Source organism: Geotrypetes seraphini, chromosome 3 (genome assembly GCF_902459505.1).
Source record: "Geotrypetes seraphini chromosome 3, aGeoSer1.1, whole genome shotgun sequence".
NCBI classification, from domain to species: Eukaryota; Metazoa; Chordata; class Amphibia; order Gymnophiona; family Dermophiidae; genus Geotrypetes; species Geotrypetes seraphini.
In genome coordinates, this window is record NC_047086.1 from 91,796,773 (window position 1) to 91,811,459 (window position 14,687).

General features: G+C 37.8%; 1 protein-coding gene across 7 annotated transcripts in view; it reads right to left on the reverse strand.

Annotated features, from left to right (window-relative positions):
* Positions 1 to 14,687, reverse strand: part of ROCK2 (Rho associated coiled-coil containing protein kinase 2) — a 358,167-nt gene that overhangs the window by 116,437 nt on the left and 227,043 nt on the right. For all 7 annotated transcript variants that reach the window (XR_004538687.1, XM_033936145.1, XM_033936150.1 and 4 more), the window contains one exon: positions 5,232 to 5,243. Coding sequence is in view for 6 of the 7 variants with exons in the window: in XM_033936145.1 (XP_033792036.1) it covers positions 5,232 to 5,243 (12 nt within the window). In the remaining variant the exon portion in view is untranslated. The remainder of the gene's footprint in view (positions 1 to 5,231; positions 5,244 to 14,687) is intronic.

Sequence of the window (14,687 nt, forward strand, 5' to 3'; positions counted from 1 at the left end):
AATTCATTATATCTGCAATTGACACTACATATAACACCTGATGCAGGTGTTTTGCCAAAACACAGTCTGAGTTGTGTCCTTAAATATATTTTAGATGCCATCCTGCCCTTTAAGGTTCATTGTGCTTTTTGAATTTCTCTTGGTTTCTTGTACTTTGGATTCCCTCTTCTGCTCATCAAAGTCAAAAGAAGCCACAGAAGGAAGAAGGAAATTACTAGCATCGGGTATGTGTGGTGTTCTCATGCAGGAGATTTAGACAGGATCTTCAGGATAATCTGACTGTAACTTTATTCTATATTCCTCCTAATAACTGGGGAAAGGCAAAACAGGAATTCGTTGAATTTATTTTACTAAATTCTACAACTAGTATTAATAATCTTCTTATTGGAGATATTAATTTACATTTAGAAAAGGAAGATTATACAAACGTACAAGATTTAAATACCTTCTTATTATCATTAGAATTTTTCAAACCTCCTCCTACCATAACCTATTGTAAAGGTCACCATCTAGATTTAGGGCTCCTTTTATCAAGCTGTGCGTTAAACCGCCAGCCGCGCTAGCCGCTACCACCTTCTCTTGAGCGGGCGGTAGTTTTTGGCCAGCGCGGGGGTTAGCGCATGATTAAAAGTTGCGCGCGTTAACCCCGTTAGCGCGGCTTGATCAAAGGAGCTTACTTTTTCTTTTAAAAACCTTTCTACATCAAACATTACATTTAAAAGTAGTGTTTGGGACAGTAATGGTTGGTCTGACCATCTGTTATGTAATTTTGAGCTAATGTGGATGAAAAACACAATTTTAGCCAGGAAAAACCAAAAATAAAATCATGATTAATACCAGAGGCCCAATTGAGCCTACTGAATTCTGGACACATTATGACATTCTATTTGATCCGGATTCAAATACAGACTTTAAATTAAAATTGGATAAACTTAGCAAACTTAGCAAATCTTAGACAATATTGCACCTTTAAAGTCCCATAGAAAGAAACAACATTTTTTAGATGGTTGGTATGATTCTGAACTAGTTCAAAAAATGTGGAAACAATCCATGAAGGATGATGATAAAGTAATATGGAGGTCAAAAATTCAAGAATAAGAAAAAGATCAAGGAAAAACGTCATATTTTTTTACTGAAATACGATAGAAATTAATCCCATACATAGCAAAAAACTGTTTAAACTGGTTGATACTATTTTTGATGTCACTCAGTTTAAGCAATTCCGTTCAGATCATTTACCTTTGTCAGATAATTTAGCTTCTCATTTTAGATCAAAGTTCATAATTTGAGATTGAATTTTATGGGGACTTATGTATTATCCATCTATACTTTGTCCTTTATGAGAGGTCTTTCCATCAGACTTGAATTAGAAATCCTTTGAAATTCCTGACTGGAATTTATTTCTTAAATTTTATTCAAAATACGTGAAATCATACTTTCTATTAGATAATTGTTCCCCCATAGACATAAAATCAGCTTCTATCAAATTCAAGGTAGACTTCTACAAATGGATCTCCACCCTACTACATAATGGCGAGTTTCCGAATAATCTAGGTCATATTGTTATTATTCCTATAGTAAAAAATAAGAAAGAATCACCATCTCTTGTAACTAATAACAAACTGCAAATATTCCATTTTTCATAAAATTAATGGAAAGCTTGGTAAACGTGGAACTGATGAAATATTTAGACAGATTTTCTATTCTTCATTAATCTCAATCTGGTTTTCGTCCAAGTTATAGCACTGAAACAATATTGGCTTCCTTAGTTGTTTATTTCCATCAATTATTTAGCCTAGGAAAGAGTGCAATAATTCTGCAATTTGATCTGAGCAGTGCATTTGATTTGGTAGATGACACTATTTTACTCAATTGTCTGGACGCTATCTCAGGTAGTGTATTAAAATGGTTTGAGGTTTTCCTGAAAAATCAAAGTTATCGAGTTTACAGTGAAGGATTATATTCTCAGGTTAGGAATAATGATTGTAGAGTCCCGCAAAGTTCTCCACTCGCTCTCTTTTTTTTTTTTTTTTTATATATTTACATGTCATCACTAGGTAACAAAATGTCAAAACTGAATTTGAAATTGTATAGTAATGCTAATGACATAACCATAGTAATTCCTATCCTTTCTCTATAATCAGATACTCAATACTTTTATATCAACTGTATTAGAATTGGTAGAACAATGGGCCAATGAACTTAGATTAAAATTAAATGCTGATAAAATGAAAAACTTTTTGATGAGCTTGACAAATAAGATTAAAGAGACTTCATTAAAACTAAATGAAATTGACCATCCTATTAATCCTACTATTAAAATATTAGGAATTATTTTAGTTCGGTCTTTAACATTTGATACTCAGATTGATGCTTTGGTTAAAAAAAGTTTCTTTGTTTTGTAGAAATTTCAGACTATAAGATCTTGTTTCAATATTTCATTCTTCAGACTACTAGTACAATCTTTGATTCTAAGTACATTGGATTATTGCATTATTATTTATCTGGGTTCCTATAAGACTATTAAAAGGATGAGAGTTATTCAAAACACAGCAGTGCAATTAATTTTTGGTTTGAAAAAATTGGAACATGCAACACCTTACTATAGAAGTTACATTGGCTTCCAGTAGAAGTGAGAATAATTTTTATATTTGCTTGTTTATGTTAAAAAAAACATTATTTGGTCTCGCTCCAAATTATTTTCTAAAACATTTTGTATTATCTGAAATTAATCACCGAACTTGTGATGTTACACTGTTCCCCATCTTTAAAAGGCTGTACATGTAAAAGATTCTTCGAATGGACTTTAGCTTTTCAAGCAGGTAAATGGAATAAGAATTTAAGTGGTCTGATTGTCTTCCTTTTCTTATCAGGATTTTAGGAAACTATTAAAAACTTATCTGTTTGATAAATTGGTATAGTGAATTGCCAATTTATTGCATCTGTGATTTCAACGATGTAATTGATGCATTATTGCTGTTTTTGTACAAGAGAAAATCTTGTTCTAAACCGCATTGAACTGTGAGGTATTGAGGTCTACAAATAAAGTAGTTATTATTATTATTACATCTCCAGCGGTCAGGAAGAATTTCTTGCAAGCACTGGTGCCATTATCATCAGATGCAGGTTAGGTCAGCCCTGTGACATTATTGGGGCACTTCCCCCATGTTACTTGAGCTTGCTGCCATTGCAGCATGCAGCCACAGGGAGTGGCCAAAGGGGAGGTGGTTTGTTTGATATTTGATCTCTATTCCAATTGCTTCTGGCTTGATGGAAAAACGCATCATTCAGCAGTAACCTAAGGAAATGACTAGAGTACAGGTACTGTTAACAACAGCTGTATTCCTCAGCTCCCCAGAGAGAACTCCTCCCCTTCCACTTTGTCTTCTAGAGTTAGGAGTCTCCCAAGAGAAACAGAGAAACATGAAGGCAGATAAAGACCAAATGGTCCATCCAGTCTGCCAAACATTCACAGCATCCCCCCACAGATTAGTAGCAGTATTTCAAACTATTTCTTTTAGTAAATTACCATAGCAGTAGCAGACCCTCATTATGAAGTCCCTAAAGTGGGTGAAACAAATGAAGTAACCTTGAAAGATATTTGACTGCTAAATTCTCATATGGAGGAGTTAACAAAATCAGCTATTTCTCAAACTGTTTCTTTTTCTGTAGTACTTGACAAACTGAAAAACAAGGACTCAAATATATATGTTTTAGGTAAAAGTTTCAGACTTATAAGCACAGGTTGTAGTGTTTCAAAGTAGTTCTGCTCCGCTATTAAAGATTCTAGTGTTTTGCATTTGAAATTAGAAATGAAGAATGCACATAGGATGTGTAACCTAAGCTTTTTAAATTTTCCCTCTAAATATTTATCATCGCCTGAGATTCTTCTTAGCAGCATCTCCAAGAGAGATTAAAGTTAGGAAATGCCAAAATCATGTTGTTAAGTAATTGTTATTTACATACAAAAAAAGAAGTTCCAAGATAACCAGCAAGGGATAGATCAACTTGAAATATCAGAAGTTGATTTATTGTCAATGAATGCAACGAGATCATCTGGGTTGTCAAAATCTCTGGTTTGATTTTGATAAGTCACTCTCATATAAGCTGGGTAGAATAATCCAAATCGAGCATTCAGTTCTTTTAGTTTCAGGCGATATTCAAGTAATTTCTTCCTATTTCGAGCCAGAGTTTTGCACAGATCTGGTACAAAAAGGATGGTATGACCCTCAATCTTTTGTTATTACTTCTCTTTTGTTGTACAGAATTGGATAACTTTACAATAAACATATTTGAACAAACAAAAAAAAAAAAAAAAACAAGTTGATTTGATGGGTTTTCTTGTGGATATAATTAACTCTCGTTCCACCCTTTTGGTTATATTTGTTAATGAAAGTGATAAACAACTGGTTTTGAAAAATTTATTTAAAAAGAAAGAAGAGAGCATTTTTGTTTTAAGTCTCATGTAATAAATTAGACATTTGCATGGTGGTTTGAGGAAAAAAGGGCAACTTTTTTCCTTGAATACCATGCAAATGTCTAATCATTTTTTAAGGAAAGGATTTTATTTTTTGATATTCTTTACAATCGGAAAAAAAAATTTAAGGTTGTCAAAAGGAGCCAGAGGGATCCTGAACCCTGGTTTCCCTAGTCCTCAGCCCACCACTCTAACCACTGGACTACTACTACATACTAGCTGGTTAAAAAGAAGTGTTCTTATAGGGTGTTGAAATTTGTAAATAACCTCCAGTTATTTAGCAGAGGATCATAGACTTTGTCATTGGATTCACCAAACAGATCCGAGACACTTTATGATAACTACAAAATGACATCCAATTAATACTAGGCTTTATTTTTTCTGGTGACCCAACACGGGCCATGTTTTGGTGAAACACCTTCCTCAGGGATACAATGGTGGAAAATATGATGGAAAAGCCTTGCTAACCAAATGTGGAGATAGTTGATCACTGCACCTTCGAAGCCTTGTGGATAGTGTTTTTACGTATTTTCTGAAGAAATAAAAAGAAGGGTTTTTTTTAACATTGTTGGTTTCCACATTTTTTGTTTTGTTCACCGTTTCTACTGTGGAAACTTGGGTCACTTTTTGTTTGTTTTTAATTTTTTCTGGAGCATATACCACTGCACACCTAGATTTTGTAGTATACTGTTTGTTATATCAACTCTATAAACATTGTTATTAAGTAAAAAAAAACAAAAAACTTCAGACCTACCTCTTGATTGTCCTGTTAAAAAAAAACAACAAACATTTATGAGATTTAAATTATAAATAATATATTCTCAAACATTATTTAAAAACCAAAGTCAAATATGTTAATTAGTTCTTAAACAAAGAGTGGTGGTATGGACAGTAGCTACCATAAATTTGTACAAGGCAACAGCACCTGAAATATGGAAAACAGTTGTAACAATAAAGCATGCCCTACTAAACTCATGATACTTTGAGGACCTTTTATTAAGCTGTGCTTAAAAGCAGCCTGTACCATTATCAGTACAGTAAAACCTTGGTTTGCGAGCATAATTCGTTCCAGAAGCATGCTTGTAATCCAAAGCACTCGTATATCAAAGTGAATTTCCCCATAGGAAATAATGGAAATTCCAGACGATTCGTTCCACAACCCCAAAACTTTAATACAAAATACTATATGTACTTGTATTGCAAGACCTCGCTCGTTTAGAACAGTCACTACATTCCTGCAGTGTCAGAGAGAAAAGAACCATCGGCTCAGTTGTAATGATGTGACACGTGTATACTGTATGTACTTGTATTGCAAGACTTTGCTCGTTTAGAACAGTCACTACACTCTTGCAGTGTCAGAGAGAGAAGAACCATCGGCTCAGTTGTGATGTGTGTATACTGTATGTACTTGTATTGCAAGACATTGCTTGTATATCAAGTTAAAATTTAATAAAATGTTTTACTTGCAAACCAAGTTACTTGCAATCCAAGGTTTTACTGTATGTGGGTTTCCCACGCACTGAGGCCACTTTTTATCACAGCAGTAAAATGCCTGTATTTTTCATATACCAATTTCCAAATTAACACAGCCATTAGCACATCAGCCCTTACTGCCACCTATTTTATAGGTGGTAAGGGCTTCTATGCTAATCATGTGCCAACCGATTAGTGCAGGGCATGCCTACTCTCTGTCCCCAAAATAGAATCCTCAGCTAAAAATAAAACCTAGCATATGGGAAACGCACACTGATCCACAAACTCCTGCGTGATGTCTGAGCACGCCCTGTGGTACCTTTTTAACCTAGGGCAAGCGCACGCTAGTGTTTACCACTGCTTTAGTAAAAGGATCCCTCTGCGTTTTAAATCACTTTTTTTCTCCACACCTATCTGTACAGCTCTATTGCAATACTAATTCCTACTTTTTATTGTGGGACATTTTTTTAGGCCTTTTAATATCCAAGGTGTTTATGTAATTCACTTTCTGGCCAATTCTCGTTCCAAATATGCCCCGTCTAAATCCTGATCAAATCGTATTTTGTAATTCTAATATGTCCCCACTGAAAATCCTTAACGAACTGTATATTGTAATTTTGCTGTATTTTTTGTAATTAGCGACCTTTTCCTAACAGGTCCTCTCGGAAATTTCTTAGCAAACTGTATATTTTATATATTCACTTAGCTAACTGTACAGTTTATATTTCCGCTTTCTTAAAGTTTCTGTACTCTATTTTCCTCTGACTATCTACATATTGTAACTCGCTGAATGTCCAGCTCTCTTAAATGTAAACCGCCTAGAAGTCGCAAGATTGTGGCGGTATAGAAGAATAAAGTTATTATTATTATTAAAGTTAGCCATCGACATCAGTGCATCTTGAGGGAGGTGCCTAATAATAAATAGGCTTAACCAGCATGATAACTGACACTTAACACCTCATAATTGGCTTTAATTGAACTTATCTGAAAGTTAGGCACCTAACTCAAAAAACACAATTCTATATGAAGTAGGTGTTATGAAAAACCTTATATTCAGCCGAATCCTCAGAGTTCTAGGCGGGTTACAAGCAACATATTGTTACACAGAATTCTGTACAGGTTTAAATACAAAAATTTATACTACATAAAGTTATGAAACTTTTATCAAATTGAAAACAAATGGAAGACTGCGGAAGTAATGTCAGTGATGCAGGATTTTATTCGGTCAATAAAATGTATCAGAACAACAGAATCCATATAGGCAATGAAAGGTGAAGACCCAACAAGGTCCGTGTTTCAACTAAACCATCTTCTTCAGGGGTCCTAAGATTAGAGCAGGGATCTCAAAGTCTCTCCTTGAGGGCTGCAATCCAGTCGGGTTTTCAGGATTTCCCCAATGAATATGCATTGAAAGCAGTGCATGCACATAGATCTCATGCATATTCATTGGGGAAATCCTGAAAACCCGACTGGATTGCGGCCCTCAAGGAGGGACTTTGAGACCCCTGGATTAGAGGGTTCAGTGGTAAAAACAAATGTGGATATAAAGCAAAACTACAGGAAAATCCCTTATATGCACGGGCTGTTATTTCACTTAGCCAGGGGCTAATTTACTCCAACATGTCGCATGTTTCGCTGTAAAGGCTTTATCAAGGAACCCTTGGAAAAAAGATGAACTGGCGGGTCACTGCCGATCTGCTCGAGGCTGTCAGTCAAGAATGCTTCTGAGCAAAAGTGCTAAGTGGATTAACACCCCATGTATATAAGGGATTTTCCTGTAGTTTTGTTCTACATCAACATTTGCTTTTACCATTGAACCCTCAAAACTTAGGACGGCCTGATGAAGATAGTTTAGTCGAAACACAGATCACATTGGGTCCCCACCTTTCACTGCATATGTGGATTCTATTGTTGCGATACATTTTACTGACTGAATAAAATCCTGCGTCACGGACATTACTTCCGCAGTCTTCCTTTTATTTTTGGTTGCGGAATTGCTAGGTTCTCTTTTTGTTTGTTGACTTTTACCAAATTGTACATATAGTCTGAGGTAATATATCAAAATTAGCAGCTGACCATTAACATTCTTTTTGTTTCAGGTGAACCTGTATTGGTCCGAGTCTCTTTGGGCCCCTGGTAGTCCAAAGCACCTCCATAAAAGTGGGGTGTGGTTGAAGCGAATCATGGGCATGTTTTTGAGTTAGGCACCTCTTGGTGAATTAGGCGCAGGTATTTAGGTGAAGAAAACCATGACATAAACTGGGTGCACCTACAGTTAGGATGTCTAGCAATGCCTAAGCCCGTTCAGGGGTCACTAAGGACTCCTTTTACAAAGCCGCGCTTGTGGTTTTAGCGCATGCTAGCCGAAAATCTACCACCTTGCTCAAAAGGAGGTGGTAGCGGCTAGTGCCCGCGGCAATTTAGAACGCGCTATTCTGCGCGTTAAGGCCCTAGCGCAGCTTTGTAAAAGGAGCCTAAGTGTGATTCTATACTGTGTGACTAACTTTTATAGAAACACAAATAGCACCTTATTTGTCAGTGCCAATTTTTTAGGTGGCCCTTTATGTCTATACCTCTGACAGGACCCATAGGACTCCTTTTACAAAGCCGCGCTTGCGGGGTTAACGCACGCGACTTTTCATCACGCGCTAACCCCCGTGCTGGCCAAAAACTACCACCTGCTTAAAAGGAGGCAGTAGCGGCTAGTGCGTCCAGCGGTTTATCGTGCGGTATTACACGCGTTAAACCGCTAGCGCGCCTTTGTAAAAGGAGCCCATAGTCAAATTCAGATTTGCATGTTAGCATAGGAAAAAAGGAGAGAAGATAAGTTTATATTGCAGTTAAATTTTCCTATGTTACTGGACATTTGAGAAAGAGATGAGGTTAAATATGTTAACACCAGAAAATCCTCTTTTTCTGTGGCAGGACCACTTTTGTGGAATGGTGTATCAGGAATAATCAGATTGTGTAGGAATGTGTTACAATTTAGAAAATTACTTAAAACACATTTCTTTATTGAAGCATTTGCCTGAAGTAATTTTAGGATAGCCAGTTCATGTCATCATGAGACCTTTTTGAGAACAGGTGAAGAGAGATACTGTGTAGGATAATTTTTTTTTTTATTAATTTTGTATACCCTGATTGTTGTGTCTGTTTCTATTATGTATGTTTTATTGAGAGCTGCTTAGGTCTTTAAGCGGGTTATAAATAATTAACTAATTTATGGACTTTTTTTCCTTCTCTGTCTTCTGTCTGGCACAGCTAAATAATAAAGCGGCATTTCTAAAACTGGGTGTCCCAGGAATGTGCAGCGAGAGTCTATTTTGTAAGGGTAACTGGGTGCCTAGATTCTGATATAGAATACAGTACTAGCATAACCAGGTAATAGCTTCCCTTATATTTACATACCCACAGTTATACAAACCATAGATAACCATAACTGCAGGCATGTAAATGTATCAGGGACTCACACAATTTACAGTATTCTCATATGTCACACACATAATTGGTAGTCTCTGCCTATATTCTGCTCACCTCCCTTGAAGTTGTGCACTCTGTCACTTACATGTGCTGCTGTAGAATAACACTTAGGTGCCCTGCTGTCACTTTTGCGGGTATGTCCATATACATGCATAAGTACTAGTATTTTAGACATTTATATACATAAAACAATTGTAAACCTAGGTGCCTAGATTGTAGAATTGCCCTTAAAATGCTCAATGAACTATAGAGTTTCTCCTTTCTGCTTTTTAGTTTGCAACATTTCCTAAACACAATACAATATCTTTCATAGAAAAACTAAAAAGATTTATTGAATATTCCTTTATTTAAACATGTCAGATTGGATGCGTTCCGGAATGGCATGATACAAACTGGGGGTGCATGTTTTTGGAATTCCTTGCCTCCAGATTTGAGGAATATATTTGCACTTCCACAATTCTGGAAAAAATTAAAAGTATTTTTATTTAGTTTGGCTTTCTAATTTATTTTCTAGTCTGATTTTTATACTGATAATTTTGTCTTGCTTTGTTTAAGTCAAATTATATATGTTATCTGCCCAGAACACAGCTATGGGAAATAGGGCTGAGAGTTATAAGAGAGAGGCAGGGGGTAGCAAGGAGAAATGGGAAAAAGCATGTAAAAGAAGCACAGGGTGAGTGTGTCAAGAGAATGGCCTTAAGTGAGAGAGGGAAAGAGCACACTGGTGAGGGCAGAAGGAAAGAATGATTTAAGAAACATAGGAGTGAGAATGCACACAGGTGGAAAAGAAGCAAAACTTACTAGGTGCAATAAGAGAGATGATTTGCAAAGACAGGAAAAACGTGCTAGAGAGATTATTGGGAAGACAAGTAACAAGTAGTAGTTAAAAGGAGAGAAAATACTGGGAGAGAGTAAGGGGAAAGGGGGAAAACCTGGTTGGGTTAAGATGATGGCTACATGAGAGTGATATATTGGAAAATGGAAAGTTTGCATGGTATAATGGAAGAACCGGATGGGGATAAGGGGCGAGAGGTAAAAACACAAATATAAGAATGAGGGTATGAAATGGTGAGGGACAAAGAACAGAGAAAATAGATTGGAAGAGTAAAATGGAAGGGAGGACAGGGAAGAGTCAAGAGAACCCAGAAGATGAATCCAGAGAAAGAGCAGCACAATGTGCAGGAAAAAAGCAAAAGTACAAATGGAGTATCCGATCAAGAGACATTGGGATGCTTTTAGTTATCTTAAAAAAAAACAAAAACAACACTACAGACTAATATCACTGCTAGATATTAATCTTATTACCTCTATATCTTGTAATTTTGGTGGTGTGTAGTTGGGCTATGTTGTACACACTAATTTGAATCTCTCCTCCCACCCCTGTGATACTCTTGTCCATAGTCCAAACTTGGGCTGCTTAAAAATACACTATGGCATTTCGTCTTAGACCTGATAAGATCCAGGTAGCAGGCAATAAAGGCACCCCTTAGCTCCCCACCTATGCCCTCCCCCCTTTTTATTCCTCACTCCTATCCTGGGCAGCTATGGCTCAGGCTGCTCAATGCCCACAGTCAAAATGACAAATGATAAAAGGGACAGGACAACTTCCCTATGAGGAAGGGCTAAAGAGGCTAAGGCTCTTCAGCTTGGAGAAGAGATGGCTCTGGGAAGATATGATAGATGTCTATAAAATGCCGAGTAAAGTGAAATGGGTAGACTTGAATTGCTCATTTACTCTTTCCAAAACTACTAGGACTAAGGGGCATACAATGAAGCTACTAACAAATTTAAAATTAACTAAAAAAAATATTTCACCACTCAATGTGTAATTAAACACTTGAATTCGTGGCCAGAGAATGTGGTGAAAGCTATATACAGCTGGATCTTAAAATAAGCACAGCTACTTATCTGTAACAGGTGTTATCCGGGGACAGCAGGCAGATATTCTCACAGATGGGTGACATCATCCACGGAGTCCTGGTACAGACAATGCAAAAGTGCACTGTCACAGTGCATGTGCGAGTGCCTTCTTGCTCGATATCAGCTCGTGGGACCATCAGTTAAAAAAAAAAAAAAAGCTAAGAAGCCAACTAGGGGAGGTGGGAGGGTTGTGAGAATATCTGCCTGCTGTCCCTGGATAACAGTTACAGGTAAGTAACTGTGCTTTATCTCAGGACAAGCAGGCAGCACTGTTTGGCCGAACCGACTATCATGTCTGGAATGAGACAGTAATGGGATGTGAAAGTATATATTGAGGACCAGGTGGCTGCTTTACAAATGTCCTCAATAGGACATGTAGGGATATGCTATTCAAAGGTGGCCAACTATTGGACCAATTGCTTGAAGTAGGTGGTCATATAAAATAAGAGTTGTCTACCAAATTTGTCCAGGGTTTGGCCCTCTCCCCTAGGAGGAGCACTGGCATATATCTTAGTGCCTGATGATCTTTTCAGGGCAGACTCAACTAAGAGAGACTGATGCCTTAGTTGAGGTTTGTGAAACTCTGGACATGCCTGAACTCTGTAAAGAGTGTCAAGCATTCTTGGTGCCACAGGCACAAGAGGCATTTCCCAATTTTTGAACCTAGTGTCTCTCATGAGATGGTGGAATGGAAATTTTAAACCATCCTTAGGAATTTGTTCAAAGTCTAAGGCATCAAACAGTTCAGCTTGGCTCCGGTTCATATTCTATCCTTACTAGTAGGGCTTGCCCCATTTGACAGATGAATCTGGAAAATTGTAAGCTCTCTGGTGGAGACCTCCGCCTAGGAGGAAAAGAAAAAGAATCAGTAGTTATGCCATAAGACTCTTAAGCAGAGAGTTCTGTGTTACAGTATGTTGGATCCGAGATGTCCGAGTCATAATCTGTTCTCTTATGAGATGACACATTTGGAGCAGTGGTCTTTTGATTTAGATCTGTATCAATGAGAAGATCACGACTGCTGTGCCTGGAAGAACTCTTATCAGTACCTTAGTGCTGATTCAATGTAGAGTGAGATGAAGAACTGTGATGCCTATAAGGTGTTATAGGTTCAGTATCAGAGTCCCTGGTGGAGTGATGCTCAGGCTGGGATGGTACCAATGGAGCCAAGGGAGGTACAAGGGCTGGTTGTGCCTGCAACATAAGTACCAACTCCCTCTGAAGTAGCTCTTTAATTTGATCCTGCAAAGTTTGCACCGGTACCGCAGATTTTGTCAGTACAGTCGGTGCCATCAGTGCTGCAGTGCACTGAAGTATTAGTGACCTCAATGGAGCCGCACGCCTTTGAGGAGACACTTAACTGCAGGGAAGGCGACCTTGACTTCTTGCATCAGCGTCTGGCATGCATCAACTTACTTGATGCTTGAGAAGATGCCAATGTATGAGTAGAAGTATGGATACACTTCTTAGAAGAAGTTGATGGTACTGTTGGAGCAAACACCGAGCGAGATGCCAATGTCGATGCCTCCAGAGAATGGTTCTTGGACTTTGACAGAGATGACCACATGGTCAATGAAGAGGACCTGAAAAGCTTCTCCTGCTGTAAAAGCCTAGCCTTCAAAGAGCATTTCTGAAAACTAAAATAATGGAGATGAGCATCAACTCGGTGTTCAGAACCAAGGCACTGAAGGCACCAGCTGTGCGGGTCAGTGATGGAGATAGCCCTGTTGCACCAAGAACACTTTTTAAACCCACTGGAAGGTTCTGACATCAATGGAAAAATAGCCACAGTGCGGTCGAAGGGCTCAATCATAACGGTGATCGAGTAAAGAGAAGCCTGAAAATCAATCGAAGCAGCCAGCCTGCAAAGAGACCGAGAGGATGCTCTGCCTAGCTGTAAGGGTTACTACAAGCTAGGACTTTTTACCCACTGTTCCTAACAGTCTGATCCTCTAATTTCTATTGTAAAACAGTATTATACACACAAGTTCCTTTTAAGAATAGGTAGAATATTTATTTACAAGAAATAAACTTCACCATGGGTAACTGCATCACCAACTCACACAAACCAAAGGGAAGCCCGTCAACAGTGAGGTTGAGAGTTCCACAGAATAGGTTGCTGGCAGTGGGCACCTTCACTCCACAGCTAAGCTTCATTTACCATCATTGAGGGGCTTTCTTTTATAGTTTACTTTCCGAGCACATACACACAGGATGACAGATGATGGTGCATGTTCCCAAAATATGAAAATACATGTAAAATATGAGGTAATATGAGGTTACATTTAGGTTAGACAGAATGAACACCTGAGAAAAACAAGTCATATCAGCATGTGAAAGTTCCAAAGCAGTGAGAGCAGATGTTCTGTCTGAATCTCAGTAAAGAATTTGGCTTCTCAAAGACACTGCCAAAAGCAGTAGGCTCTTACTGATAAGAGCTCCCTGGCAACCAGCAAGTCAGCTGGAGCACTGGACAACCAGGACTTCCTGTGAAAACTATAAGTGAGAGCATCACCTAATACATCTAGGCTTTCAAGTGATACTCTAAGGAGCCCAAAGGCCCCCAAAAACAAACAAAAAACAAATTGAAAGAAAACAAATTAAAGTACTAGAGAAACAAAATAATGAAGAAATGTGTAGAAAAACAGGACGGGAAGGCAAGAAAAATGTATAATACACAAAAATTTGAAGACACTCCAAAAACACTACTTCTTAGCTGATGGTCCTGTGAGCCAATTGGCGGGAAGGCACTCACACATGTGCGGTACGGGCGATCTCAAGACTTCTAAGAAGTTAAATTGACAATACACTTTTGCACTGTCCACACTGGGGCTCCGTGTATGACGTCACCCATCTGCAAGAATATGCCGCCTGCTTATCCTGGGATGATTATTTTTATAGAGTTCCTTAGTCAACTTGGAAAATATATTTCTGGAAATGTTTACGTTTATTAAAATTTGATATATTGCCTTTCAAAATAAAATCAAAGTAGTTTAAAATTTAAAATAATCTAAAAATAATTAGAAAAGAGCTACAAAATCAAGGGGACAGATTAAGTAGAATCGAGACCGAACAAAAACGAAAAAGGTATCCTGCTGGGAATGCTTTGGTGAAAAGATGGGTTTTCACTAGAGCCCTAAATCTCAGATGTGATGTTCTGAGCGAATATCAGAGGGCAAGGAATTCCAGAGATACACATGACATCTGTATAGCTCTCAGTCCAACTAAGGTTTCCACTTGCAACTGGATGCACATAAGACAGAAGGACTTTTAACAAAATTAAATATGATACTGTGCAAATCACCCCTGTCCATGTATGATCTAGATTAGTGTTCTT